This window comes from Aquarana catesbeiana, linkage group LG04, assembly GCF_042186555.1.
Source record: "Aquarana catesbeiana isolate 2022-GZ linkage group LG04, ASM4218655v1, whole genome shotgun sequence".
In the NCBI taxonomy this organism is placed as follows: Eukaryota; Metazoa; Chordata; class Amphibia; order Anura; family Ranidae; genus Aquarana; species Aquarana catesbeiana.
In genome coordinates, this window is record NC_133327.1 from 197,250,639 (window position 1) to 197,277,420 (window position 26,782).

At 41.1% G+C, this 26,782-nt stretch overlaps 1 protein-coding gene across 1 annotated transcript in view; it reads left to right on the top strand.

Moving 5' to 3' along the window:
• LEKR1 (leucine, glutamate and lysine rich 1) overlaps positions 1-24,084 on the top strand; it is a 283,385-nt gene extending 259,301 nt beyond the window's left edge. Inside the window, exons 11-13 of the mRNA XM_073626080.1 lie at positions 1,744-1,908; positions 16,660-16,959; positions 20,739-24,084. Coding sequence (XP_073482181.1) covers positions 1,744-1,908; positions 16,660-16,959; positions 20,739-21,137 — 864 coding nt within the window. The 3' untranslated portion in view covers positions 21,138-24,084. The remainder of the gene's footprint in view (positions 1-1,743; positions 1,909-16,659; positions 16,960-20,738) is intronic.
• The last annotated feature ends 2,698 nt before the right edge of the window (positions 24,085-26,782 follow it).

Sequence of the window (26,782 nt, forward strand, 5' to 3'; positions counted from 1 at the left end):
CTCCCTTCAGATACTGGACCGCAGGGCATTATTCCAACATGATAATGACCCCAAACACACCTCCAAGATGACCACTGCCTTGCTAAAGGAGCTAAGGGTAAAGTTGTTGGACTGGCCAAGCATTTCTCTAGACCTAAACCCTACTGAGCATCTGTGGGGCATCCTCAAACAGAGGGTGGAGGAGCGCAAGGTCTCTAACATCCACCAGCTCCGTGATGTCGTCCTGGAGGAGTGGAAGAGGACTCCAGTGGCAACCTGTGAAGCTCTGGTGAACTCCATGCCCAAGAGAGTTAAGGCAGTGCTGGAAAATAATGGTGGCCACACAAAATATTGACACTTTGGGCCCAATTTGGACACTTTCACTTAGGGGTGTATTCACTTTTGTTGCCAGCGGTTTAGACATTAATGGCTGTGTGTTGAGTTATTTTGAGGGGACAGCAAATTTATACTGTTATACAAGCTGTACACTCACTACTACATTTCTTCAGTGTTTTCACATGAAAAGATATAATAAAATATTTACAAACATGTGAGGGGTGTACTCACTTTTGTGAGATACTGTGTATATATATATATATATATATGCTATATTACCAAAAGTATTGGGACGCCTGCCTTTACATGCACATGAACTTTAATGACATCCCAGTCTTAGGCTTGATTCACACCTATGCATTTTGCAGATTTGCACTGCAGCCCATTTAACATGGTTTGCTATGAGAAACGTTCTGTAGAGAAAATCTGCAAAAAGCACTAAAAATGCATAGGTGTGAATCAAGCCTTAGTCCGTAGGGTTTAATAGTGTGTTGGCCCACCCTTTGCAGCTGTAACAGCTTCAACTCTTCTCAGAAGGCTGTCCACAAGGTCTAGGAGAATGTCTATGGTAATGTTTGACCATTCTTCCAGAAGCACATTTGTGAGGTCAGGCACTGATGTGGATGAGAAGGCCTGGTCCGCAGTCTCTGCTCTAATTCATCCTAAAAGTGTTCTATCAGGTTCAGCTCAGGACTCTGTGCAGGCCAGTCAAGTTCCTCCACCCCAAACTCGCTCATCCATGTCTTTATGGGCCTTGCTGGTTTAAATCATTTGGTGGAGGGGGGATTATGGTGTGGGGTTGTTTTTAAGGGGTTGCACTTGGCCCCTTAATTCCAGTAAAGAGAACTCTTAAGGCAGCCTACCAAGACATTTTGGACAATTTCATACTCCCAACATTGTGGGAACAGTTTGGGGATGGCCCCTTCCTGTTCCAACATGACTGCGCATGAGTGCACAAAGCAAGGTCAAAAAGACATGGATGAACAAGTTTGGTGTGGAGGAACTTGACTGGCCTTCACAGGGTCCTGACCTCAACTCGATAGAACACCTTTGGGATGAATTACAGCAGAGACTGTGAGCCAGGCCTTCTCGTTCACATCGGTTCCTGACCTTTACAAATGTGCTTCTGGAAGAATGGTCAAACATTCCCATAGACAAACTCCTAAACCTTGTGGACAGCCTTTCCAGAAGAGTTGATGCTGTTATAGCTGCAAAGGGTGGGCCAACTCAATATTAAACCTTAGGGACTAAGACTGGAATTCTATTAAAGTTCATGTGTGTAGAGGCAGGCATCCCAATACTTTTGGTAATCTAGTGTATATAGATATATAGTATATGCACAATGTTGATGCTGTTATATTGTTGTAGGAAACACACATATATTGATGTTAGCATGGTGTTCACCGTATTGTACATTTCATTCTATAGATCCAGAATGAACTGGAGAATCAGCGGCAGAGGTTTATACAGAAGCTTGAAGAAACGGAGCAAAGGCTTCTTGAAGAAGCCAATATGGAAATTGAGATCGAAAGACAAAGGCATAGCGAAGTTATAAAGATGCTACAGAATAAGAATGAGGCACTTGAAGGAAAGGTTTGTTTTCTTGTGTGTCAAAAATACACATACTCGATGCCTTCCCTTTTTGGTTAAGCAACTTTTAACACTGCAGGTTTATAAGTGGTAGCTGCCATGGTGAACCCTAAAGTTACAGCTCTTACATTTTCTATTTGTTATATTTTTGTAATGTAGGATAAAGAATATGCTACAGTATATGATTAGCATTATATGACAGCATGGTAGGTTGCATAAAAGAAGCCAACAGTGCATTTTTAAATAGAATCTCCTTCCTGTAACATATGTACTTGTTTACTCATCTGATGGGTTACTACAATCATTATAAAGTAACGACAGGATGAATCAATCGTACCTTGTTGTGTCACTTGCACATTTTTCTGCTCCAGCTATAGTTAGTCAGGTTGAAAAAAGACACAAGTCCATCCAGTTCAACCTTAAAAACAATAAATAAAATAAAAAATATCGTACAATCCAATATACCCAATTTTATACCCTCAGTTGATCCAGAGGAAGGCAAAAACCCCAGCAGAGCATGATCCAATTTGCTACAGCAGGGGAAAAAATTCCTTCCTGATCCCCCAAGAGGCAATTGGATTTTCCCTGGATCAACTTTACCTATAAATGTTAATACCCAGTTATATTATGTACATTTAGGAAAGTATCCAGGCCTTTCTTAAAGCAATCTACTGAGCTGGCCAGAACCACCTCTGGCGGGAGTCTATTTCACATTTTCACAGCTTTTACTGTGAAGAAACCTTTGCGTATTTGGCGATGAAATCTCTTTTCCTCTAGACGTAAAGAGTGCCCCCCGTGTCCTCTGGGTTGACCGTAAACAGAATAACTCAACACCAAGTTTACTATATGGACCCCTTATATATTTGAACATGTTGATCATATCCCCCCTTATTCTCCTCTTCTCAAGAGTGAATAAATTCAGTTCCTCTAATCTATCCTCATAGCTGAGCTCCTCCATGCCTCTTATCAGTTTGGTTGCCCTTTTCTGCACTTTCTCCAGTTCCCAGATATCCTTTTTGAGAAATGGTGCCCAAAACTGAACTGCAATAAAACAGTTTAGAAATGACTGTTGTACCAGAGCACAACAGTTGGACCAGAGCAACCAATCAGTGATATTTTCTTCAAATGTAGCTTTCCACAGTTAAATTGCAGTGGAGGAGAACAGACTGTTCTTATTTCTGACACCAAAAGAGAATGACTATGGGGAAGGTAGAAACATACTAAGTGTTGGATAAGTGGGAACTATGGAATGATTCCACCTGATTTATCTGCTTTACCTCTTGGCATTGATGAAAAGCTGCTACATTTGTTTAAGAAAAGTGAGTTGAGGGTTAAATTCCTTTTGGACCATCAGCTGCACTAAGATTAATTCAATGGATCCATCAGGTACTGATGAATCCATCTGGTTACAGCTGTAGAAGCAGTTTCTAATCAGAAAGTTGTCCAGAACACCCCTTTCACACTTGTACAACCTGAAAGTTGCGTGACTTTGCTGTGCGACTTTGACGCAACATGAAGCAATGCCTGTGTAATCTTGAGGTCTATGGATCTCAAGTCGCATCAAAGTCAGAGGGACTACTTTGAAGTCGCACAGATATGAACGGTACTCATTGGAAATCATGGGGTACGACTTGTCATGCGACTTTGCAGTCCCAAGTCATAGGATAAGTCGCAGAAATGTGAAAGGGGCCTTAAAGCGAAACTTTAGTAAATTTTTTCAACTTTCCATCTATTAAATCTTCTGTCCTTGTTGTTTTAACTTTGGATAGTAAAACATTATTTTTTCTGCCAGTAAATACCTTATACAGCCCACTTCTTGTTTTTTGTCTGGTAAAAAGTGTAGGCTTATGACACCATTCACAGCTCTCTCTCTCACTCTTGTGAGAGTTTGCCAGGAAGGGAGGGGGGGATGAGTCATAAGAGGGCCAATGACAGCTGCAGAGCTGGAGGTGTGCCTCTGTGTGTCTGTGTAAATCCAGGAAGTGAATAGGCAGCAGCTTCAGCTGCCCACAGTTAAAATGGTTGCAGCCAGGCTTGGTGGTGGGAACTTTCTGCAGCATATTTGGCAAGTACAGAATTACAGTATATATCAAATAATATGCAAAGTGGTTGCAGAGAAGCTTCAGAATGGCAAAGATGTTTTTATTACAGATTATATGAGCAGAATGCAGTTCCTCCTTAAGGTCCTGATCAGTGGAGCTGACGGCAAAGGCCTAGTCACTCATATTGCCCGTGGGCTCTCCAAAGCTGATCTTTCCCACGTTCCTGATTTACCATACTTTGTTCTGCATTGTGTCTCTATGTGGAGGGCACCCCCATGATAGAGGTAGGACTTTGCTCTTTTTTTAATTCAGATCTGCCTCGCTGATGACTGGTGATTTTATGACTGCTGGAGGAATATTCAAAAAGCAGCAGCATCAAGAGAGGACCAGAAAGCACAGATCCACTGAATGGATTAAGCAAGGAGATCTTTGTACTGCACGTCCCCAGGCACAGCTTTCCCCCCAGCAAGGAGTAAAGTGAGCAGAACAGTAATTGAGAGACTAGCAGTCAGAGGCAGCCATGCCCCTCTTTCTATGCCAGCTTATGCCTTTTACTTCACAGTTCTTCATGTAAATACAGTTGCAATAAAAAGTATGCAAACCCTTTTGGAATGATATGGATCTCTGCACAAATTGGTCATAAAATGCGATCTGATCTTCATCTAAGTCACAACAATAGACAATCGCAGTCTGCTTAAACTAATAACACACAAAGAATTAAATGTTACCATGTTTTTATTGGACACACCATGTAAACATTCGCAGTGCAGGTGGAAAAAGTATGTGAACCCTTGGATTTAATAACTGGTTGAACCTCCTTTGGCAGCAATAACTTCAACCAAACATTTCCTGCAGATCAGACATGCACAACGGTCAGGAGTAATTCTTGACCATTCCTCTTTACAGAACTGTTTCAGTTCAGCAATATTCTTGGGATGTCTGGTGTGAATCGCTTTCTTGAGGTCATGCCACAGCATCTCAATCGGTTTGAGGTCAGGACTCTGACTGGGCCACTCCAGAAGGCATATTTTCTTCTGTTTAAGCTATTCTGTTGATTTACTTCTGTGCTTTGGGTCGTTGTCCTGTTGCAACACCCATCTTCTGTTGAGCTTCAGCTGGTAGACGGATGGCCTTAAGTTACCCTGCAAAATGTCTTGATAAACTTGGGAATTCATTTTTCCTTCGATGATAGCAATCCATCCAGGCCCTGATGCAGCAAAGCAGCCCCAAATCATGATGCCCCCACCGCCATACTTCACAGTTTGGATGAGGTTTTGATGTTGGTGTGCTGTGCCTCTTTTTCTCCACACATAGTGTTGTGTGTTTCTTCCAAACAACTCAACTTTGGTTTCATATGTCCACAGAATATTTTGCCAGTACTGCTGTGGAACATCCAGGTGCTCTTGTGCAAACTGTAACGTGCAGCAATGTTTTTTTTGGACAGCAATGGCTTCCTCTGTGGTATCCTCCCATGAAATCCATTCTTCTTTAGTGTTTTACATATCATAGATTCGCTAACAGGGATGTTAGCATATGCCAGAGACTTTTGTAAGTCTTTAGCTGACACTCTAGGATTCTTCTTCACCTCATTGAGCAGTCTGCGCTGTGCTCTTGCAGTCATCTTTACAGGACGCCCACTCCTAGGGAGAGTAGCAGCAGTGCTGAACTTTCTCCATTAATAGACAATTTGCCTTACCGTGGACTGATGAACCGCAAGGCTTTTGGAGATACTTTTATAACCCTTTCCAGCTTTATGCAAGTCAACAATTCTTAGTCGTAAGTCTTCTGAGAGCTCTTTTGTGCGGGGTATCATTCACATCAGGCAATGCTTCTTGTGAAAAGCAAACCCAGAACTGGTGTGTGTTTTTTATAGGGCAGGGCAGCTGTAACCAACACCTCCAATCTCATCTCATTGATTGGACTCCAGTTGGCTGACACCTCACTCCAATTAGCTCTTGGAGATCTTATTTGTCTAGGAGTTCACATACTTTTTCCACCTGCACTGTGAATGTTTACATGGTGTGTTCAATAAAAACATGGTAACTTTTCATTCTTTGTGTGTTATTAGTTTAAGCAGACTGTGATTGTCTATTGTTGTGACTTAGATGAAGATCAGATCACATTTTATGACCAATTTGTGCAGAAATCTATATCATTCCAAAAGGGTTCACATAATTTTTATTGCAACTGTATGCATTTACAATTATATGTGAGAAAACAGTTGATTACTTTGAAATTGGTATCTCGTTAAAAGTGATGCTTATAACACTGCTATAAACCGGCTGGTTTTGGTATGGAAAGACAAACATCTGTCTATATAGAAAGCACACTAAATACATAAACTGTTGCAGTGCTTTGCAATTGTTTGCTATTTTGAGAAATGTGTGGTTCAATAATGAACTATAACTGCCTATAGATTGATTACTAAATCTGAAAATGTACATCAGTTTCAGTAATCAGTAAATAATGGAGAAGGTTGCGTGGTTGCTAGATGCGAATATACTAGTAATTGTTTAATTAATTGGGTACAAACATCTGTCAATATTTGTCCATCATGATACATAATATGTTAATTGCAGTAGGGTATTAAGCCTTACTGGCGTTCCAAAAGTGGCTGTATCTAATTAGGAGCACGTTTACACTTTGCACATTTTTATTGAATTGGGAGACAAGTGGTTTGTTTTACAATGTGTGCCGCATTCGGTAAATATCAGTGAAGAGCCAAATCATAAAAGAACAAAAAGCCCAAATAAAGATGAATATGTGCCAGGGGAAACAGGATGGCAAGATTCTAGTTATCCATTTGTCATTACCATCTGATGTAAACAGATTGTAAATCCCTGTCATCATGTGTACAGTTCTGGACTCTGGATGAGCAATCGGAAATAAAATGATGGACGGTCTGTTACATTTTCTTCCTGTATTCAGGAGCTGGATGTTAAAAAGCCAGCAGAAATCATAATAGATTGGAAGCATTGGAGCTGTTGTTTTGTATTGTTATTTTACAGGTTGGTTATCATAAAGTAATGATATGAGGTTCCTGCACATTATTGTGTCTGTATTTTATAATTCTGCATTTTGGACACATGAAAAACGAAATGTTTTCTTTAGGCTGGATTCACACCATTCCATGTGTGTTATGCATTTTAATTCACCCTTTAATGTGCAATTCCAAGTGTTCTGTACACGTTTGTTGGGTTCTATCAGCCAATTAAAGATTGGGTAAAGTTGTTGAGTGAGGAACTGGTTGCCATGATCTGCTGTATAGAACCTATGCACATCAATACTTTAACAGACATGGACTTTTTCAGCCATCCCAGAAATGTAAGTGTGAATAGGGCCTTAAAAAACTATTATAAAACAGCATACTGTGGTTATAGGATTGGGTATATGGGACTGTTTGATATTATTTTTTATGTATTTCTTTTTATGGTTGAACTAGATGGCCTTGTGTCTTTTTTTAACCTGACTATGTAATTATATTGTTTTCAAATAAAGCAATGTTGAATTATTACATCTACTGTAACTAAAGAGCACTCAAATCTCTTCTAAAAAAAAATTCAATTTCTTTGGAGAAATTTTGGCAAATTCTCAGCCTTTTCTCAAATTCTCAGCCTTTTCTCAAATTCTCAGCCTTTTTTTTTATTTAGTTATTATTTATTTATTTTATTTATTTCAGGTACTTATATAGCGCCGTCAATTTACGCAGCGCTTTACATATATATATATATATTATACATTCACATCAGTCCCTATACCCTCAAGGAGCTTACAATCTAAGGTCCCTAACTCACATTCATACCTATACTAGGGCCAATTTAGACTGGATCCAATTAACCTACCAGCATGTCTTTGGAGTGTGGGAGGAAACCGGAGTACCCGGAGGAAACCCACGCAGACACAGGGAGAACATGCAAACTCCAGGCAGGTAGTGTCGTGGTCGGGATTCGAACCAGCAACCCTTCTTACTGCAAGGCGAGAGTGCTACCCACTGCACCACTGTGCCGCCCATGTTCTGAATAGAGTGGGAAGGGATTGAAACCCCTGTTAGGTATTTATTGCCATTGTTGTCCTCCGTAGGGAGAGTTGATCACTGAATGTGAAGTCAAATTTTGAATTGTACTCTGAGTTAATCTGTGGATAGTGTGGGAAAGGAACAAAGAGCAACAGAGAACATAGATCTGAAGTGTGCCTGGGTCATGTGGTCAGTATGCCTAAAAGGGGGCATACCCAAGTATGAAATGAAATGAAATGAAAAGAAAAGAGGGAATGGATGGGTGGGACACGAGATCCTACGACCACAAGGAAGGAGGCAAAGGAGGGCAGGCTTTATGCAGCCTGACTCCTCCTACAATTACAGGCTGACCTGTGGTCAGCCTTACACTTGCTACCAGTACAGAAATTGAGGTAAAATCATTCGATGGGGACACTTGTTACAATGACATCTGTCTGTTCCACTAACGTTGAAGAGATTTCATCACACATCTTAGTTTACAAAACAGAAAGTAAAGGAACATGCTCCCAATGGGACATAAATGGCAAAAAAGCTGCTAGAGGTTTAGCTTTTGGTATACGGGATTCTTCCCACCTAGGACGGTGTTGGTTTATGAAGCACACTGGAAGAGTTATAAATTCTGTGGGGTAGTTATTATTTATTATTATTTGTTTAGTTATTTATATTATTATTTATTATTTGTTGGCTGTGCCTTCCAGTTATAAGAACCCCTTTGTTCCCCTGGGTTCTGGTATTAAAGTGATAAAAAGTAAGAGGAAGTCTCCCCACTGGAGTCATAAGCAGCAATAAAACATGAAAAGAAGTTCTAACTTTCCACCATTAGCGTCCACAGAACTTTTTTCAGGGGGGGGGGTGGCATCATTTTAAGGTCATCCATGCTCTGCCACTTTTCAACAATGTCATGAAGGGGATGGGCTTAGTCATTATCACATAAAGCGCAGGCATGTGCCCATCATATACAGCCTCACTGTGCCCATCAATTGCAGCTTCATTGTGCCCATCAAATGTGGCCTGTACAGTATGGAGGGTGTACAGTATGTGTATATAGAGGGGCTGGATGGTATTAGTATATACAGGAAGGAAGGTGGGTGTATATAGCTATATACAGGACAGATGATGTATATCTGCAGTCAGTGATGATGGAGGAAGGTCTCTATATACATACAGGAAGGTGGGTATATACAGCTAGCTGTATATACAGCTATATATACAGGACAGATTATGTATATCTGCAGTCAATGATGATGGAGGAATACAGGAAGGAAGAAGGGTGTATATAGCTGTATACAGGACAGATGATATGATCTTCCCCATATCTGGCACACACCTTCACTGATCATACCTGTATGCACTCAGCTGCCCCCCTCATCTGTATATATGTCAGGTCCCCACACACATATCTGTAAGCACACACACACAGCTCTGCCCCCCCCCCCCCTGTAAACAAACGGCCTCCTCCCTTCACTTGTGCTTACAGCCCCCACTTGTAAGGTGGTCTTCCTTCTTGCAGGTCCTGTTTCCACATGTCCCTGTGAAAATACATTACAGACAGCAAACGAGGATCGCACATACAGGAAGCAGCCAGAGGTGGCAGTAAAGAGCTCTGTAAACTCAATGACACAGATCTGCAGCAGCTGTGGAGCTGACTCGCACAAACACAGAGAGCCAGCACAGCTACAGATGCGGCCACAGTGGACCCTTGCCGATTCCAGGGGGTCACTCCCCCCCTTGCCCCTACCTGCGGAAGCAAGGGTGATCTAAATCCCTTTATTTAACTTAAAGAGGAACTTTAGTCTGCTTACATAAACTTGTAATAAAAACATCTTTGCCATTCCGAAGTTTTCCTCCAGCCACTTTGCATATTATTTTATATACACTGTGATTCTGTACTTGCCAAATATGCTGCAGAAATCTCCCTCCACTGAGTATGGCTGCAACCATTTTAACTGTGGGCAGCTGAAGCTGACGCCTGTTCACTTCCTGGATTTACACAGACACACAGAAGCACACCTCCAGCTCTGCAGCTCTCATTGGCCCTCTTATGACTCACCCCCCCCCCCCCTCCCTTCCTGGCAAACTCTCAAGAGAGTGAGAAAGAGAGCTGTGCATGATGTCATAAGCCTAGGCTAATGACCAGACAAGAAACAGGAAGTGGGCTGCATAAGGTATTTACTGGCAGAAAAAATATGTTTTACTATCTAAAGTTAAAACAACAAGAACAGAAGATTTAATAGATGGAAAGTTGAAAAAATAACTGAAGGTCCTCTTTAACTCAGTGCAGCCAGTCCATTATTAATTTGTATATTTCTCTCTCAGCTTTCCCTTAATGGGGAATGTATTTTGAGGGGAGATGTTGGACTGTTAAGAATCCAACTATTAGTCCTATTCGTTTTCTTGTAGTATGATCTGCAAAACTGAACTACAATAACCAGTTTAGTAAAGCCATTTTCCCTGCGTTGTTACTAGGGATAGCCCTGTACTTAATAACCCAATGAATTTCCAAGCAAATGATCTTCCACAAGACATTCATTTCCTGGTAAACCTGTTAGCATAGCTGTAAAGTCTTGAAGCCACAGACAGATAACTGTGTTGCTAAACACATAGGTACTTTTTGTACAGTTTCTATCTTTTTAACAAGTGATTTGAGATGGTTTGAATGACCTGAATACTTTTACACACCTTCCCTTCTTGAAATGCTAGCTTATTTCCCGACCATGTCATTTTTTATGTAGCTGTTAATCTAAGTAGTAAATAGGAGACAAGATAACACAACATTCTTCAGGAAACTGCTACTTTGTATGCATCACCTTATTTTTCTGTAGGCATTAAAAGGATTACTTACATTAGTCTTGGTGTCTGTGTGGATTCCCAGCAGTATTAAGTGATATGCACTGTATTCCCCATCAATAACAGTATAGTGTAATGCAGCATTACATCACATTATAGATTGCACTGTGTCTATTATTGAGTATGCATACTTTATATTTTTTTTTTTTTTATCAAGGTATATTCACATTTACAAGAATGTATAGACAATTTAAGCCAGCATCTTTTTGCTGCATATGGCGGGACCTACCATACTTCAGATGAATCACTAGGACATGTTATTACCAAAGTATATCACTATTTTCAGTATACAAATTACCCCTTTCTTGCCTTGCATACAAAAAAAAAAAAAAAATGATCCGTTGTGCTCTCATGTGACTGCAGACTAGGCAATTTGGATCACATGGTCTCTGGCTATTAGGAGTATTCTGATTGATTGATGGCATTAGAGACTGCAGAGAATCTTTTGTTTTCCAAGGATCAGAGACTTGCAATAAGATAAAAGGGTACAAGGTACAAGATTATACTAAACAGGAAAGAGTCTGCATATGTAATGACCAACTACAGCAGGGGTAGGCAACTTTTTGGGCATAGTGTGCCGAAAATAGTTTTCAAAGAACTTGGGTGTGCCGATTTAATAACAAAAAATGTCAACTTCACACTCTCAATCACGAAAAGGATTTTTTATAAAGTAAATGCTGTAAACTACTTGAGTATTAGTAAGCAATTACCATCCTGCACTCTCATGCCTCAGATCAGCCCCAATTCCTGCAACACCACACTTCAGATCAGCCCGAATTCATGCACCTTCACACCTCAGATCACTGTCCCTCCTGCAAATCTCTCCCACCACTGTAACCCGTTGCACATCTGCCCCGTCACTGTAACCCTCTGCACATCTGACCCACTACTGTAACCCCCTGCATATCTGTTCCACCACTGTAACTCCCTGTACATCTGCCCCTCCACTGTACCACCCTGGTCTTCTGTCCCACCACTGTTACCCTCTGCTCATCTGCCCCACCAATGTTCCACCTTTCTCATCTAATCCACCACTGTACCTCCTTGCACATCTGCTCCACTGCCGTACCCCCATGCTCTTCTGTCTCACCACTCAACCATCTTCTCATCTGTCCTAACACTGAAGTTATCTGCTCATCTGCCCCACCACTGTAACCCCCTTTCTCATGTGCCCCACCACTGTACCTCCTGCACATCTGTCCCCTCTGCTCTTCTGCCCCACCACTGTAACCCCCTGCTCATGTGTTCCACTGATGTACCTCCTTCCTCCTCTGCACCCCTCTGCCCCACCTCTGTGTCCCCTGCTCCTCTGCCCCACTGCTGTAACCCCCTGCTCATCTGTCCCACCAATGTACCTCCTTTCTCCTCTGCCCCAAAACTGTTCCCCCTGTACATCTGCCCCACCTCTGTACTCCCTGCTCTTCTTCCCAACCACTTTAGCCCCCCTGCTCATCTGTCCCACCAATGCACCTCCTTTCACATCTGCCCCAACACTGAACCCCCCGCTATCTTCCCCACCACTGTAACCCCCTGCACATCTGCCCCACCACTGTACCCTCTTGCTCTTCTGTCCCACCACTGTAACCCCCCTGCTCATCTGCCCCATCAATGTACCCCTTTTCTCATCTGCTCCACCGCCATATCCCCATGCTCTTCTGTCTCACTGCTGAATCATCTTCTCATCTGTCCTAACACTGAACTTATCTGCTCATCTGCCCCACCACTGTAACCCACTTTCACATCTGCCCCATCAATGTATCTCCTGCACATCTTTCTCACCTTTGTACCCCCCTGCTTTTCTGTCCCACCACTGTAACCCCCTGCTCATCTGTCCTACCAATACACTTCCTTTCACATCTGCCCCACTGCTCTACCCCCCTGCTTTTCTGTTCCATCACTGAACCCCCTTCTCATCTGCCCCAACACTGAATCCCCCTGCTCTTCTGTCCCACTGTTGAACCCCATCTCTTCCACCCCTGAGGGAAACCTTTATATCAGTGCCCCCTTACATTATTGTATTCACTCCCCCCTTACATCAGTGACCCCCCTCAGACTGGCCTGGTGGCGCTGTCACTGACCACCTCTCAGGTGCATCATACAGGGATCAGTCAGATGGCTCCAGGTTGGTGGCTCTGGTTTTATCCTACAGTCTCTTCTCCACAGTCCACACATGTCCGACTTCTCCCATGACCCCCATCCCGGCGGCACTCCCACTCTTGACTCCTCTCCAGACTCCCTCAGAGACTGCAGACATGAAACAGGAGATGGTCAGACACTGCAGACATGATAGAGGAGATGGTCAGAGACTGCGGACATGATGATCAGTGCAGCCCCAACAGTGCCCATTGACACAGGAGATGGTCAGAGACTGCGGACATGATAGAGGAGATGGTCAGAGACTGCGGACATGATACAGGAGATGGTCAGAGACTGCAGACATGATACAGGAGATGGTCAGAGACTGTGGACGTGATACAGGAGATGGTCAGAGACTGTGGACATGATACAGGAGATGGTCAGAGACTGCGGACATACTACAGGAGATGCTCAGAGACTGCAGACATGATACAGGAGATGGTCAGAGACTGCGGACATGGTACTGGAGACGGTCAGAGACTGCAGACATGGTACAAGAGATAATGCAGCCTCCCCAATGCCCATCAAATGCAGCCTCACTGTGCCCATCAATGGAGCCTCACTGTGCTCCTCAATGCAACCTTGTCAGTGCCCATCAATGCAGCCCCACTGTGCCCATCTAAGCAGCATCACTGTGCCAGTTTGCAGCCTCACTGTGTCCATCTAAGCAGTGTCACTGTGCCCATCTAAGCAGCATCACTGTGCCCATCTAAGCAGCCTCACTGTGCCCATCTAAGCAGCATCACTGTGCCCATCTGCAACCTCACTTTGCCCATCTGCAGCCTCACTGTGCCCATCTGCAGCTTCGTCAGTGCCCATCAATGCAGCCTTACTGTGCCCATCTTAGCAGCATTACTGTGCCCATTTGCAGCCTCACTATGCCCAACTAAGCAGCATCACTGTGCCCATTTCCAGCCTCACTGTGCCCATCTGCAGCCACATCTGTGCTCATCTGCAGCCTAACCAGTGCCTTGATTACACACAGCGGGTATCTTCCGTTGTGTCATGGAGCTGGAATCTGAACTCTGAACTGTTCGGCGGCCGTCCACTCACTGTAACAAAGCCCCACCTCCTAGATCGTGATAGATGGAACACTGATTCAATTGAATCAGTGTTCTGGCTATCACGATCTAGGAGGCGGTGCTTTGTTACAGTGAGTGGATGGCCACCGAACAGTTCAGTCCCCAGCTCCATGACACAGCGGGAGATCGCTGTGTGTGATTACAATAGCGGAGGGAGGGAGAGGAGGAATCGGCCCTGGGTGCCGTAGCTCAAAGCGGCCCCAGGGCAGGTGGCCTACCGGGAAACTTCCCGGGAACCCGGTAGGCCAGTCTATTCCTGGTACTAACCTTTATAGGTAAAGTTGATCCAGGGAAAATTCGATTGCCTCTTGGGGGATCAGGAAGGAATTTTTCCCCCTGCTGTAGCAAATTAGAGCATGCTTTGCTGGGGTTTTTCGCCTTCCTCTGGATCAACTGTGGGTGAAGGATTGTGTATATGGGATTGTGTTTTTCTTTTTTTTTTTTTTTTTTTTTTTGGTTGAACTAGATGGACTTGTGTTGTTTTCAACTTGACTAACTATGTAACTATGTATATGCACAGCAAAAGTTTAAAAAAAAAACTTCCTTCAACTTGCAGCAGATTGATGATGTAATACTCTCAGTAAGACAAAATAAAGTATATTAAAATTAATTACAGTCCACTAGATTTACCCATTTCATTTCTGTATCACTATATTTTGCCATATTCTAGCAATTAGTTATTGTGCCATGAGAAACCATGTTGTGTACTCCACTTCAATGGGGCAATGGAGACTGATGTAAACTAATAAAAATTCTATGCGTATCACAAAAAAAAGCACAATGCGTTATAGTTCCCAATACATGAAGATCTAACATTATGATATTTATAGTGAACCAGTGCTCTACCGTAAACTAAGTTCCCCCTTATACTATCCACAGATACCTCTAGGAAATGAGTCCTTTCTTACAATACCACAAGAACGTACTGGAAAACCTTGACTTCATGAGAATGGGGATAGTAGGCACACACTTTCCCTTTAGCCCCAACATAACAATATTCTGTGCTTAAGCAACTGCTCACTAGGTACAAGCACTTTTAGGTGAGGCAGAGCTGTGTCTATGCTTATAAAAATGTTACATTTAGTGCTAGGATTTGCCTTGAAATTGCAAATTCCTATTCAATGAAGAGGGGATTATGTTCATACCTGCTCCAGGGAGTGTACAGGTTCACTTAAAGCTCTGCTTGATTCTCCCAAACTGTTTCCAAAGTTTTGTCCATATTTGACCAAACCACAGCTTTTTCCAAAACTTGCCTCATTCAGACCTGGAAATCGGTATTAGACAGCCAGATAGGGACACTAGACAGACATGACCACACTAAAATACTTATTCATTTTGCAGACTAGTAAGGATTCCTCCTTAAGTGGTTGTACTTGTTGCTTGTTCTCATGACCTGAAATAAAGAATCTTACCACTGCTATCAGCTTAGACTTCTAATTCAGTGATCAGGTCATGAATAGATTTCCAGACACTCACCTGCCCTGGGGTCCAGTCCAGAGCCGTGCTCAACCAAACTGTTTTTTCGCTGGTGTAGCACCCTGCTAGGTAGGTTGCTAGGATGTATATAGTTAGCATAGTGTGGTCTCCTGCCTAACAGGAAACTAAGGTGAAATATAATCGTTTTCCTGCCTAACATGGAGACTGGACTGGTGCAGCTAGGGAATCCTGTGTGTTTAACAAGTGTTACTGGATTTGCATTGACTCATCTGTATCCAGGCAGTTTTGGAAATTGCTGGGTGGACAGGAGTGACTCATGCAAATCAGTGACATGAATATGAATGATATCCCAGCCAATGGCAGGCATAGGGCCCTATGCATGCTGGGAAGGGGTATTTATATTCCGTGAGGAGGCACAGGAAGTGGTCTTTGCCTGGAGAGGAAAGTCCAGTTGAGGAGGGGACACTCTGCTCTCCTCAGCACCTGCTGCCATGTGGCCTCAGGTTGGAAGTCTGGAAGCTGAAGAGCTGACCCATGTGTTCTGAAGAGCTGACTAAGGGGAGCCATGCCTGAGAGGATCTGTTTGCGACTCCTATGAGTACAGACCAAAGATCTAGGGGCCCGTTCTTTTGTGAGCTACCTCTCTGTGCTAGGAAAGTCAGCTAATGGGTACAGCAGAAAGGGGATACTGGCTAGTGTCCTGAAGAGCAATAGTCTGTCCTTCTCATAGAGGAATTGCTCAAGAGTGCATGTTGGTGCCATACTCCAGCTCACACTGCAGTTACAGCAACATTTTGTGATAAAGGTTTTACATGAATAAATTAAGGCTGATCAGTATAAGAACCCCCGTCAGTGGTAAATGGTTTGTCTCAACCCCGTAACTGTTACAGCTGCATGACATTTTGTTCTGTTGGAAAATGACAGCCTTACTGGCAGGATCAGAGGATGAAAATAAAGTAAATAAAATATAAAAAGAAAACTAATGCAGCCTTGACATCTAAACAATTGGTAAGCTGCAATGTTAATAAATGTTTGTTTTTAGGTTTAATACTGCTTTAAATATGATTGGTGCTCTTATTGCATTACCATCAGCCTATACATTGCATTAATTCTGCTCTTTAATATATGTTTAATGCACTAATTTCTGTTAAAACTAGACCTAAAATGAATTTAGCTGTGCATTCATATTTTGCAGATACCAGCACTAGTATCCAGGGCATGTGAAGAACTGCAGGCTGAAATAGACATTCTGGAGAAGAAGTTACATCAAGCTCAAGCAAGACTTCTGGAGAAAAATCAAACAAAAGACACTGAAATTACCAACTTAAAAAAAATAATTTCTGAGTTGGAAGTTCGTTTGAAAAGAGACTATGAACACAATACCTCTTCTCTAGAAGAAATGAGAAAAGACATACACACAAAAGCTGAGCAACTGAATGAAATGAACATGACCTGTGCACAGCTAACACATCAACTAGACAAGGTCACTCAGGAGGTAAGAAGCCATTATAGGCTCCTGGTCAATACTGCAATCTTCTTGTGAACTTGGAATAAAAGAAAGTACAAAATAATAATATTAAGTAAAACATAATGTGCATTTACAATTTTGAGTTAGATATATGACAGTAGCACCATGATTGCCAGTTCAGTGGAATTTTCTAGTGCCCAGAATGCCTTGCCACACAACAAAATTTGCCATTTTGTCAGAATCCTGCACTTGCCGTCAACAAGACAGAAAATAGGGGCTCGAGCACATGGGCGGCAAATATGCTCTAGTGCAAATCTTTTCTTTGCCCAGGGAGCCGCATTTGCTTCTATTGTTCGCTATGGGTATTTGAACTCAGGCAAACGCTGATCCTTTCTTGAATCAGCATTTTACACTTGCATGTGCTGATGATGTGTTTCCCATGTATATCCAAGTACAAGCAGGTGCAGCCATTCACTTCTATGAATGATTGTACATGCCAACTGCTGCTCCCTGGGAGTGAAAAACCACTGGGATTATCTCTACTAGAGCATATTTTCCTCTTACCATCCATGTTCATGAGCCCTAAATGTTCATGAGCCCTAAAACAACACATCCCATGACAGTTCAAACTGACAAATTCAGGACCTGACAGGGTGTAGAAAGCCTCAATTGTAGCCATATACTTGTATGGCACAGTCACACAGGAAGCTGAATAAAATCTCCACAGCAACAGAGAGACTTTTTGTCACTGTCTGCATCTCTTTTGCAGATTTTCTCTCACTTCCCATTTGATGTAATCATTTGGTTGATTTGCTAAAGTTAAATAGACTGTGCACTGTGCAAGTGCAGTTGCTCCAGAGCTTGGTAAATGAGAGGCGAATGCTTTAAAGTATAACTACAAAAAAATGTTTTAAAAAAATGGATAGTGTAAAGGTATTAGAACCACTGTCAGATTTTTATTCTCACCAGTAATGAAATGAGGGTAAATCCAAAATTTTGAGATGCCACCAGAACTGGAATAGGGGGAAAACATCTTCTAGTGATCACACTGGTTCCTGTGAGGAAATTTCCCTCACATTGGAAAGATATCCTCTCACTTTCTGTTGAGTCCACAGGCAGGCAGTGGAAGAAAATCTTTCTAATTAGACAGTAAAAAAAAAGAAAAAAAAAACCCTGGTTTTAACCTTTCCCCACGCTACCCAAAATGAAATTGAAAAATGGCTTTTGCGGTGGTAAATAAAGTAATAACCAATCAGATTTTACCTTTCAGTGAATTGCACCATGATCATAGTTTTTGTACTGTTTAGAAGGGAGCCTATAGGAGAATAGAAGCTCTGGAAGAAAGTCAAAACACCAGTAAGGAGTTCATATATTTTGACTAAACTGTGCAAAATAACTATGTATGGTACCTAAAATAAATTACACTTTGAAATAATGGAAAACAAATGTGAAAATCAATGAGGTATGGTCTCCACTCATGGGGATTCATTATTTTTTTCTGTTGGGAACTGAACTGAACATTGTTTGATAGTTTTCTGAGGAATATCATTATAGGTTTGTTTCACATAGACAGTCAGTTCTTCAATATTTCTGTTCTAGTGTTCGGTTGCACTAATAGCCCTGCCAATCATATCCTACATGTTCAGCCGAGGACAAACCAGGTGACCTCACCAGCTCAGTTCATTGAAGCAGGATTGAGTGCTTGTCTAACAATGGCTGTGCTAAAAGGTCGGGCATTTTCTCTCTAAAAAAATTAATATTTTACCTGTAATCATGAGATGTTGTATGTCTTTTGTAATGCGAACTGTAGTTAAGATTGATCTTCATATCCAATGGCCTGCTGCTCCATTATTTAAGAAATACTTTATTTTATTAGTTTTGAAACAGACACGTTGCCTATGGTTGACTTGACCAAACCAAATCTAGGATCAATCACCATATACAACGTCATTCTTTTCCATTACACCTGTACCCTACTTAAGTTTGGCAGTTCTCTGCAGTGGTACATCATCAGATATAAATGCCACATTAGAACATCATATTAAAGTCCTTCTTTACAGCTAGGCCTTCTCTTAGTTCCAATTTAAATAGACTGTAATTGTTCCACAAATGGCTCATGCTGTGATGACAGGTCTGAGTTGGCCTAAGTCGTCCATTTTGCTGTTGAAGCGGACATGGAATCAGATATATTTTTTCATGTTAAGTGCATGCATGCTAACTAATATGTAAGTGTAATAGGGCATACACACGGTCGGACTTTGTTCGGACATTCCGACAACAAAATCCTAGGATTTTTTCCGACGGATGTTGGCTCAAACTTGTTTTGTCTACACACGGTCGCACAAAGTTGTCGGAAAATCCGATCGTTCTAAACGCGGTGACGTAAAACACGTACGTCGGGACTATAAACGGGGCAGTGGCCAATAGCTTTCATCTCTTTATTTATTCTGAGCATGCGTGGCACTTTGTCCGTCGGATTTGTGTACACACGATCGGAATTTACGACAACAGATTTGGTTGTCGGAAAATTTTATCTCCTGCTCTCCAACTTTGTGTGTCGGAAAATCCGATGGAAAATGTCCGATGGAGCCCACACACGGTCGGAATTTCCGACAACACGCTCCGATCGGACATTGTCCATCGGAAAATCCGACCGTGTGTACGGGGCATAACACTTAATGGTATTCATGATCTCTCAACAAGATTTTTTTTTACATCTAGGGGCCTTTAACAAGGGCTGTGTCTGTTCCAATTAGCAGGGAATCTCTGAACAGATCCCCTGCTGAATCAGTGGCTAATAGTAAGGATGTCACTTTTATGATATCTGTGTCCATTCAGTTATGACCTCTCAGACCATAATGAACTTATGTCGGGTCTGTGGGCAGGCAGATGTAAATGGGCAAGGTCTATTTACATCGAGCTACCTCAGATCTGTCATGTTTATTTAAAAAAAATGGAAAAGAACACAGAGCTTTTCCTTTTTTATTGGCCTAGAAGGACTCAAAGGTAATCAGATATAAATGGATGCACATCCGTTTACATCTGCCTGCCCATAGACCATCATTGAGCTTCCATTCAGAGTCAACTGAAAAACTGAAGGGGATATGATTGGACCACCCATGTAAAAGGGGCCTTAGTTTGCTTTAACTGAAATAATATGCAGATCAAAGTCACCCTTTTGATATTCATGTCAATGAAACAGTGTAAATACAAAGTAGCAATAATGTTTCTTTGTATTTCTGAATCGCAAGTACAGGCTTTGTAAAAACAACTATTTTGTTAATATTTGTAAGTGTTCATATTTTAATTTCTGAAAATGTATAAAATGCTTAATGTCCAACTCCAGGCAAAAAATAGTTTTTTTCCATGCAATGGGGCTTTGTCCATACTGCACGGGTCAACTGCTCGTTTTGTTTAGGGGTGAGCAGAAAACATTTAACGATCCTTCACATCCATACAAAGCACATCAATCCTTGCATCCTCTGGAAAACTGCGCTTCCCCACAATCCAGTAGTGGACTGTCCCTTGCCTATGGAGTCTGCTCTGGGCATGATGATGTCAGGAACTGTCCACTATTCAAGACCACTGGAGCGCAGGGTTGCTTGATTGGTCTGGTGTGGGTAGGATTGGAGGACCAGATAAATATACCTCTGTTCTTCTCTCTCCTAGAAAAAAACAAGCAGTTAACCCTTGCAGTGTGAGCACAGCCCCACTGCATAGGAAAAACTTGTTTTGCCTGGAGTTGGGCTATAATGCATTTATAAAGAGCCTATTTTATGCTTCAATTAAGTATCTCCTTCTTTCAGAATGCCTTCCTCAAGGATACTGTGCGCATGGAGTGTGAAGAACGCTATGAGCTCACTGAGGCCTTGACCCAGGCCAGGGAACAGCTTTTTGAACTAAAAAAAGCTAATGGGCACCTCCCGGTGTCACAAAAGTCATTTTCCCCAGAGAAAGCAGTGACACCTCACATAATGACTAGTGCACACCAGAAGCATCCTCTGAGCTTATCAGCAAGTAATGGAACCACACTAGTGAGCCTATCTGGGTCTACTATATCCGCCTTGAATAAACACAGGCATAGTGCAGGGAGCACCTTACCAATACTGCAATCTCCACATCCACCAAAAGAGAGAACAGCTTCACTAACCGAAGCAAGACAAAAAATCACTGCAGTCCTCAGGAGAAATACTACTCAGCTGTGATAAAGGCAATTGTAGTGATAAAAAATTCATTTACCCACAGGATGCACTGGATTCACCTGTAAGCGGAATAGCTGTGTGCCAAAACAACAGTGTTTTAGAACATGTGCACTTGATAGAGTGGAGCTAGATCAACAGGTTGGGCATACATAGCAGATTGACACTTTGACGGTTGACCATTCTCTGTAACAAGCCGGGTATCATACAAGCATTTGAGAGAAAACCTTGGTTGCGACGTGATTGGATTTTACATGGCAGCAGAAGTCTACTTTAATTTAAAGATGAAAACCTCTCTAAATCTGCAAAATGATCCTCCACACAAGACAGTGTAGAACATATTTCAAATGGACTTTTCATATACTGTACAAACATCATGCTTTTCAGTACTACATGCAGTCTTCCAGTAAAATATATATGAATCATATGTACCATGTGCAAATAAGCCATGTATTGTGGAGATTGCTTTATGAAACTGTTATACAGTGGAACAGTGTATATTTGCTTGTCCGATAATGAACATACTATCAAACAAACTGCTATTTCTATTGACTTTTATCAGTGAAAGAACTAATCTTGCCATCTGCTGGCAAGAAGCTATACTAACAATGTTGGGGTCTGACCGGTTATGCAGGTACTGGGAGTTTTGTACAGTGTACACACAATGTGTAGGTTGTTATCTCAAGTGGAAACCCCATTGCTATGACTGACCATGGGAAGATATATTATGAGAACAATGGGTGGTGAAGCTTCTGTTAGTTATCTTTCCCAGCTGGGATGCACTGTGGTCATGTATGTGTCCCAACAGATGTACCTTTGTACCATCTGCTTACCTGAAGTTTTCCCAACATAATGTAAAATCTTTCTGTGTTGCCAGGCTTTGGGTTTGTGTTGATGGCATCAGTTTGACATCTGTGTCAGATGCCATCTGAGATCAGTTGGAATTCGACCACAACTTTCATCCTTCTGACCTGCATTTGACCTGCTTCAAGTGAATTTTGCATTTCCATAGACTCATATGTGAATGCAAAACCTGTCTGATGCGCAAAAAAAAAAAAAAAAATGAATAATTTTGTTGAGGGCTTCTAACACTTAAAAGCACTCATTTTCTTTCCTGGGAAATATGATTTGTAGATGAGATCTTTAAATTGTGTGAATTGCTTGTAGGGATTAAATATGTATGCCCTTCTTTACAATATTTTTTTAAATTTACATAAAAGATCATTTTAAATGTGTTATCCCTCATGAAGATTCTATTTGTGCCATAAATACATTTCTAATGTAAGTATTTTCTTGTTAGAGGTTTTGATATATTCTAAATGTATAAAATGCCTGCTGCTAAACTGTGTGGATGTAAATCCTCTGTTGTGCTTTTATTTTCTATTTGGTACATAAAACCCAGGCTGTGCTGCATGTGTGTTTGCTGGAAAATTGCATCACAAGCTATGTGCTTATATCTCCCGGGATCTCCAGAGACAAGATACCCCCGCCACACTTCTTCATTCTGTCCCAACTCTACAACCATTAAAAAGAAAAATCATTGTGTCATACTCCCTGTGGGTATTCCATAGTGTATAATAAAGAAGTAATGCCACTTCATGGCAGAAACATGAATAGGGTTTATAGTTGTTAATTCTAAAATATCTTCAGTGGATAAACAGAAAATAATACTTTATTGCTCTTTAGCTAGTCAGAGCCATGATCTGACAACAAAATGATCTTTTCGTGTTTGGATCGTTTGCATGTATATGGTTATACTTGCAGATGAGGGACTGATTAGAACAGTAGGACATCCCAATCACTGGATTATGTTGGAGCAAAATAATAGGCACCCATTATATTTCCAGATCTGACTGTAATCATTTATATCAGTTGATTACCTTTATATGTCCAGAAACACCTATAGTATTCAGCTACATAGTCTGTAATAATAGATACTGCCCCCATTTTTCTGTGATTAGCCTTATTTACAGACAAGAGGCACACAGAGATCAGATGCCATTACCAAGATTACTCATTGAGTGACTGTGGGTTTCCATATCCGCTATCATGTGGGTTCTGTATCCCAAAGCCCATCTGTATATAGCCCAACAAAAGCTGAGTTAATACAGTGAGGCCATTTTTACTCTGGCTTAATGGAATAATACAAGTCAACACTGTCTGTCATTTGCACTGTAACTCGAGTCTACTGATAGCACATAATAGGCAACATATAGAAAATGACTGAATTAAAAAAAAATGTGTTTAGAAAATGTGCTTCCCTTTTCATCATAAATACACCATATCTTTCAGACCTCATAGGCAAAACTCGATAGTCCCTAACTGCCATGGCTTTGCTGCACTTTCTTCCCACTCTGTCTCATGCATAGGCCTGTATATGACAATAGCATCTAAAATGGCTTTTTATTCTCTATAACCAAATATGTACCTTTTCATGAACTAGGTAACTTTAAGTTCAACATTTCTTGTGAAATAATTTGTTAGTGGGTAAATGCAGAATGGGATGATAGGAGTTGAATAGCACAGTAGAGGGGGCAGAGTAGAGAACAGCAGGTGCAGCAGAGGAAGAGGACAGCAGATATTGTTGAATGGTTGTGAAAGGAAAAGATGAAGAGATTAGATGCTGATAGATAAGAGTGTGTACAAAGAATGGTGATTAGGCATAGTGGAGAAGAACCATAGTATTTCCTTGAATATAAAAATAGATAACACTTCTAATGGGAAATCTCGCCATGTTGGCCTGGATACCTCTTTGTTTCCCCCCAACACAGTATAACAAGGAAGGAGGAGGAAGGTAATTTCGACACCATGAAATGAAGTAGAGAATGGAGATGTGCGATTGCAAAAACTCACCACTGAAGGAGAGTATGCAGCTTAATATCTCTCCTTGATAGGCAATTTTTTCTATACTACACCTAAAGGTGTAGTCTGTCTTTGTACTACTAGTGATGGCAGACACAGAGGCACGTTCAAGAAAAGCAGGAGAGAAAAGTGCAGGGGAAAATGTAAACTGGACCTTTAGGAAGCCTGAGGCCACAGATTGCAGGCTTATTTGCAAAAAATAAATAATAAATGCACACTTTGGGTGTATTTTTTTCTTTTGCAAAACATGGACTTAATCTATAATGCATTACAGCATACACACAATAATCTAAATGAGACAGTGCCTGTTATGTATCATGTCAACAAGGATTAAAATTCTTCTTATATTTTATTAAACAGCTGTTTTGTAGATAAAATATAGTAATATTCTGTGAAGTGAAGTGCAAGAGCCTAAATATAGCTGCTAGCATGATGTGTATAAGACACCTAATCATTTAAACATATACAAGTGCTACGCTAATCAATTTTGACAGTAATGAAATAAATTAAATCAACAATGCAAATGCCCCTGATGATGGCAGCAGGACAAAACACGTTGGGAGGAGCTTGGTAATTTGGGAGAGAGTTGGTATGCTGCGGGCTGCATTAAACCTGATTTTTCTGGGTGGTGGCTTCAAGGTTTATACACAACACCTTTGCAGTATTTGCAGTGTGAAGTGTTTTGCTCTGTTCACATAAAAAATGTTCGCCCTATTTGCATACAAGTACATGTAAACAATATTGCTTTTAATCAAGAGATTGGTAGTGAGCACTATGCTGATTTTTTCATTTGAGCTTGGTTGCAATTGTTCCCCTGGGAGGCTGTGATCACAGCCAGCTTGGTTCATTGAAACCAGGACTATATGGATGTGCATAGATGGTTTCCATGATCTGCATTACTCGAGAGTTACCCCAGCATCATCCAAGAGTACCTGTCTGACCCTGGGGTTAAATTCACGTGGGTGTTTTGTCCTTTGTAGTGAGGGTCAAATTCTGAGGTGAGAGCACACCTTTAGCGGAGTTGGTGGAGATCTTTTCACTAACAGGAGTATAGTTTGCTGTGGATTCATCACTAGCACTCAAATTTTGATATTTTATATTTCTATTCGGTTGCAAAGATTTTTGGACCTATCATTATTTTAGATTTTGATGTCTCACCATTGGTTTTATTTCTTCAATCTGTCACAATTGATTAGCGCAGCACTCATAGGTTTAATATAATAGTGATATTGTATGTAAAAATGAGTTGCAAAATACAAAGTATTTTTTTCGAAACACTGTTGTTATATTATTTATATTTTGTCTATAACAGCACGTGAACGCACGCAAAATTGTGCGGTTTGGGAAAAAAACCTGTGCAATATTTGTGGTGCTATTTTTATAGCATCCCAAATGCGGCAAACAGACGTGTGTTTTTTTTTTTCGCTCAAAAAATGCATGAAGCTCAAAAAGATGAATGAGGTATTTTGCCACATTTGTTATGTGTTAGGCAGCCTATTGAAATAAATAGGGTGCCCTATGCGTGTAGCATGACAATGCGTGCTCCCTGGTGTGAATGGGGCCTAACAATCTTATGTAACTGATGTGGCCACAGTGTCCCATGTCCATCCATAAAATTCAGATGTATTGGTGCTTTGGTCAGCCATCAGTATCGCAAAAATGTAAAGTAAATCATGTGTCCCCAATATTAAAAATAGAACATGTTAGGGAATTTTACTAAAATGCACAGCATTCTTGTGTGTGTTAGTATTGAGCATTACATATATTAGTGGGGTTCTATATATCAGTGACAAATTCAACATTCTTGACTTATAATAAATGTCAGGCCTCCGGTGCTAATAAGTAACTAATTTAAATGTCACTTCCCGATTATCTAGTAGTGCTACTTCACAGTAATGTGATATGACGTACAGAATACCCCAAATTGACATACTTCACATACTAGACAATGTAGATCTTCTGCTGACACCTCTTTAGCATGATTAGACAATGGCTCTTCCAAAATATGTGTGTACAGATTGAACATATGATTTCTCTCTTGTTATTTTAAGAATGACAAGTCACAAAAGGCAGTTTAAGGTTGAATGGCAAATATATTTTCACATGCTGTTGGTAGCTGGGTAAAAGTGCAAAGAACAGCCTAGAGACGAGTCTTCAAACTGTAAATAAAAACAACATAGTGTGAATGACGCACAGCACAGCACATGATATAAGGGTAATTCCTCAATGAATAGTGTTCCGCATATGTGCATAGCATGGAGCATGATGTCCTATGCAGGACTTACCATGTGCTCTCAGCTGTATGCATAGCCAAAAGTGGTTTTTGTTTTTGTTTTTCATTTTGGACAGAATAGGGAAGAGTTTAAACCCCCCTGTCAGTTTTGTTGTCTTGCTGATATAAAAAAGAAAATGAGAAGAGTTCTTTACAAAGTAAGGGGAATCACCCTCTTAGTTGTCGCTCAAATACACATCCCTATTAAAAGATTTCCCCATACTGAAATTTTGCATTTTCTATCACTTTGTTTTGGTGACAATGGTCACCAAGGTAAACAGAGCGAGTGACACCATCTAGCTGGGGCACAGAAAGCAAAAAACAAACTGTCACCAAGGTAAACAGAGAAAGTGACACCATCTAGGGACACGGAAAGCAATCAAAAATTACCAGGGGTTATAATCTATCCCTACTTTATCCAAAAGTAAAAAAAAAGGTAAAAAAAAAAGAAAGTTTTATTCAAGAATAGTATTTTTATCAATCAAACTGCATTGTACATTTAAAACATGAAGCGCTT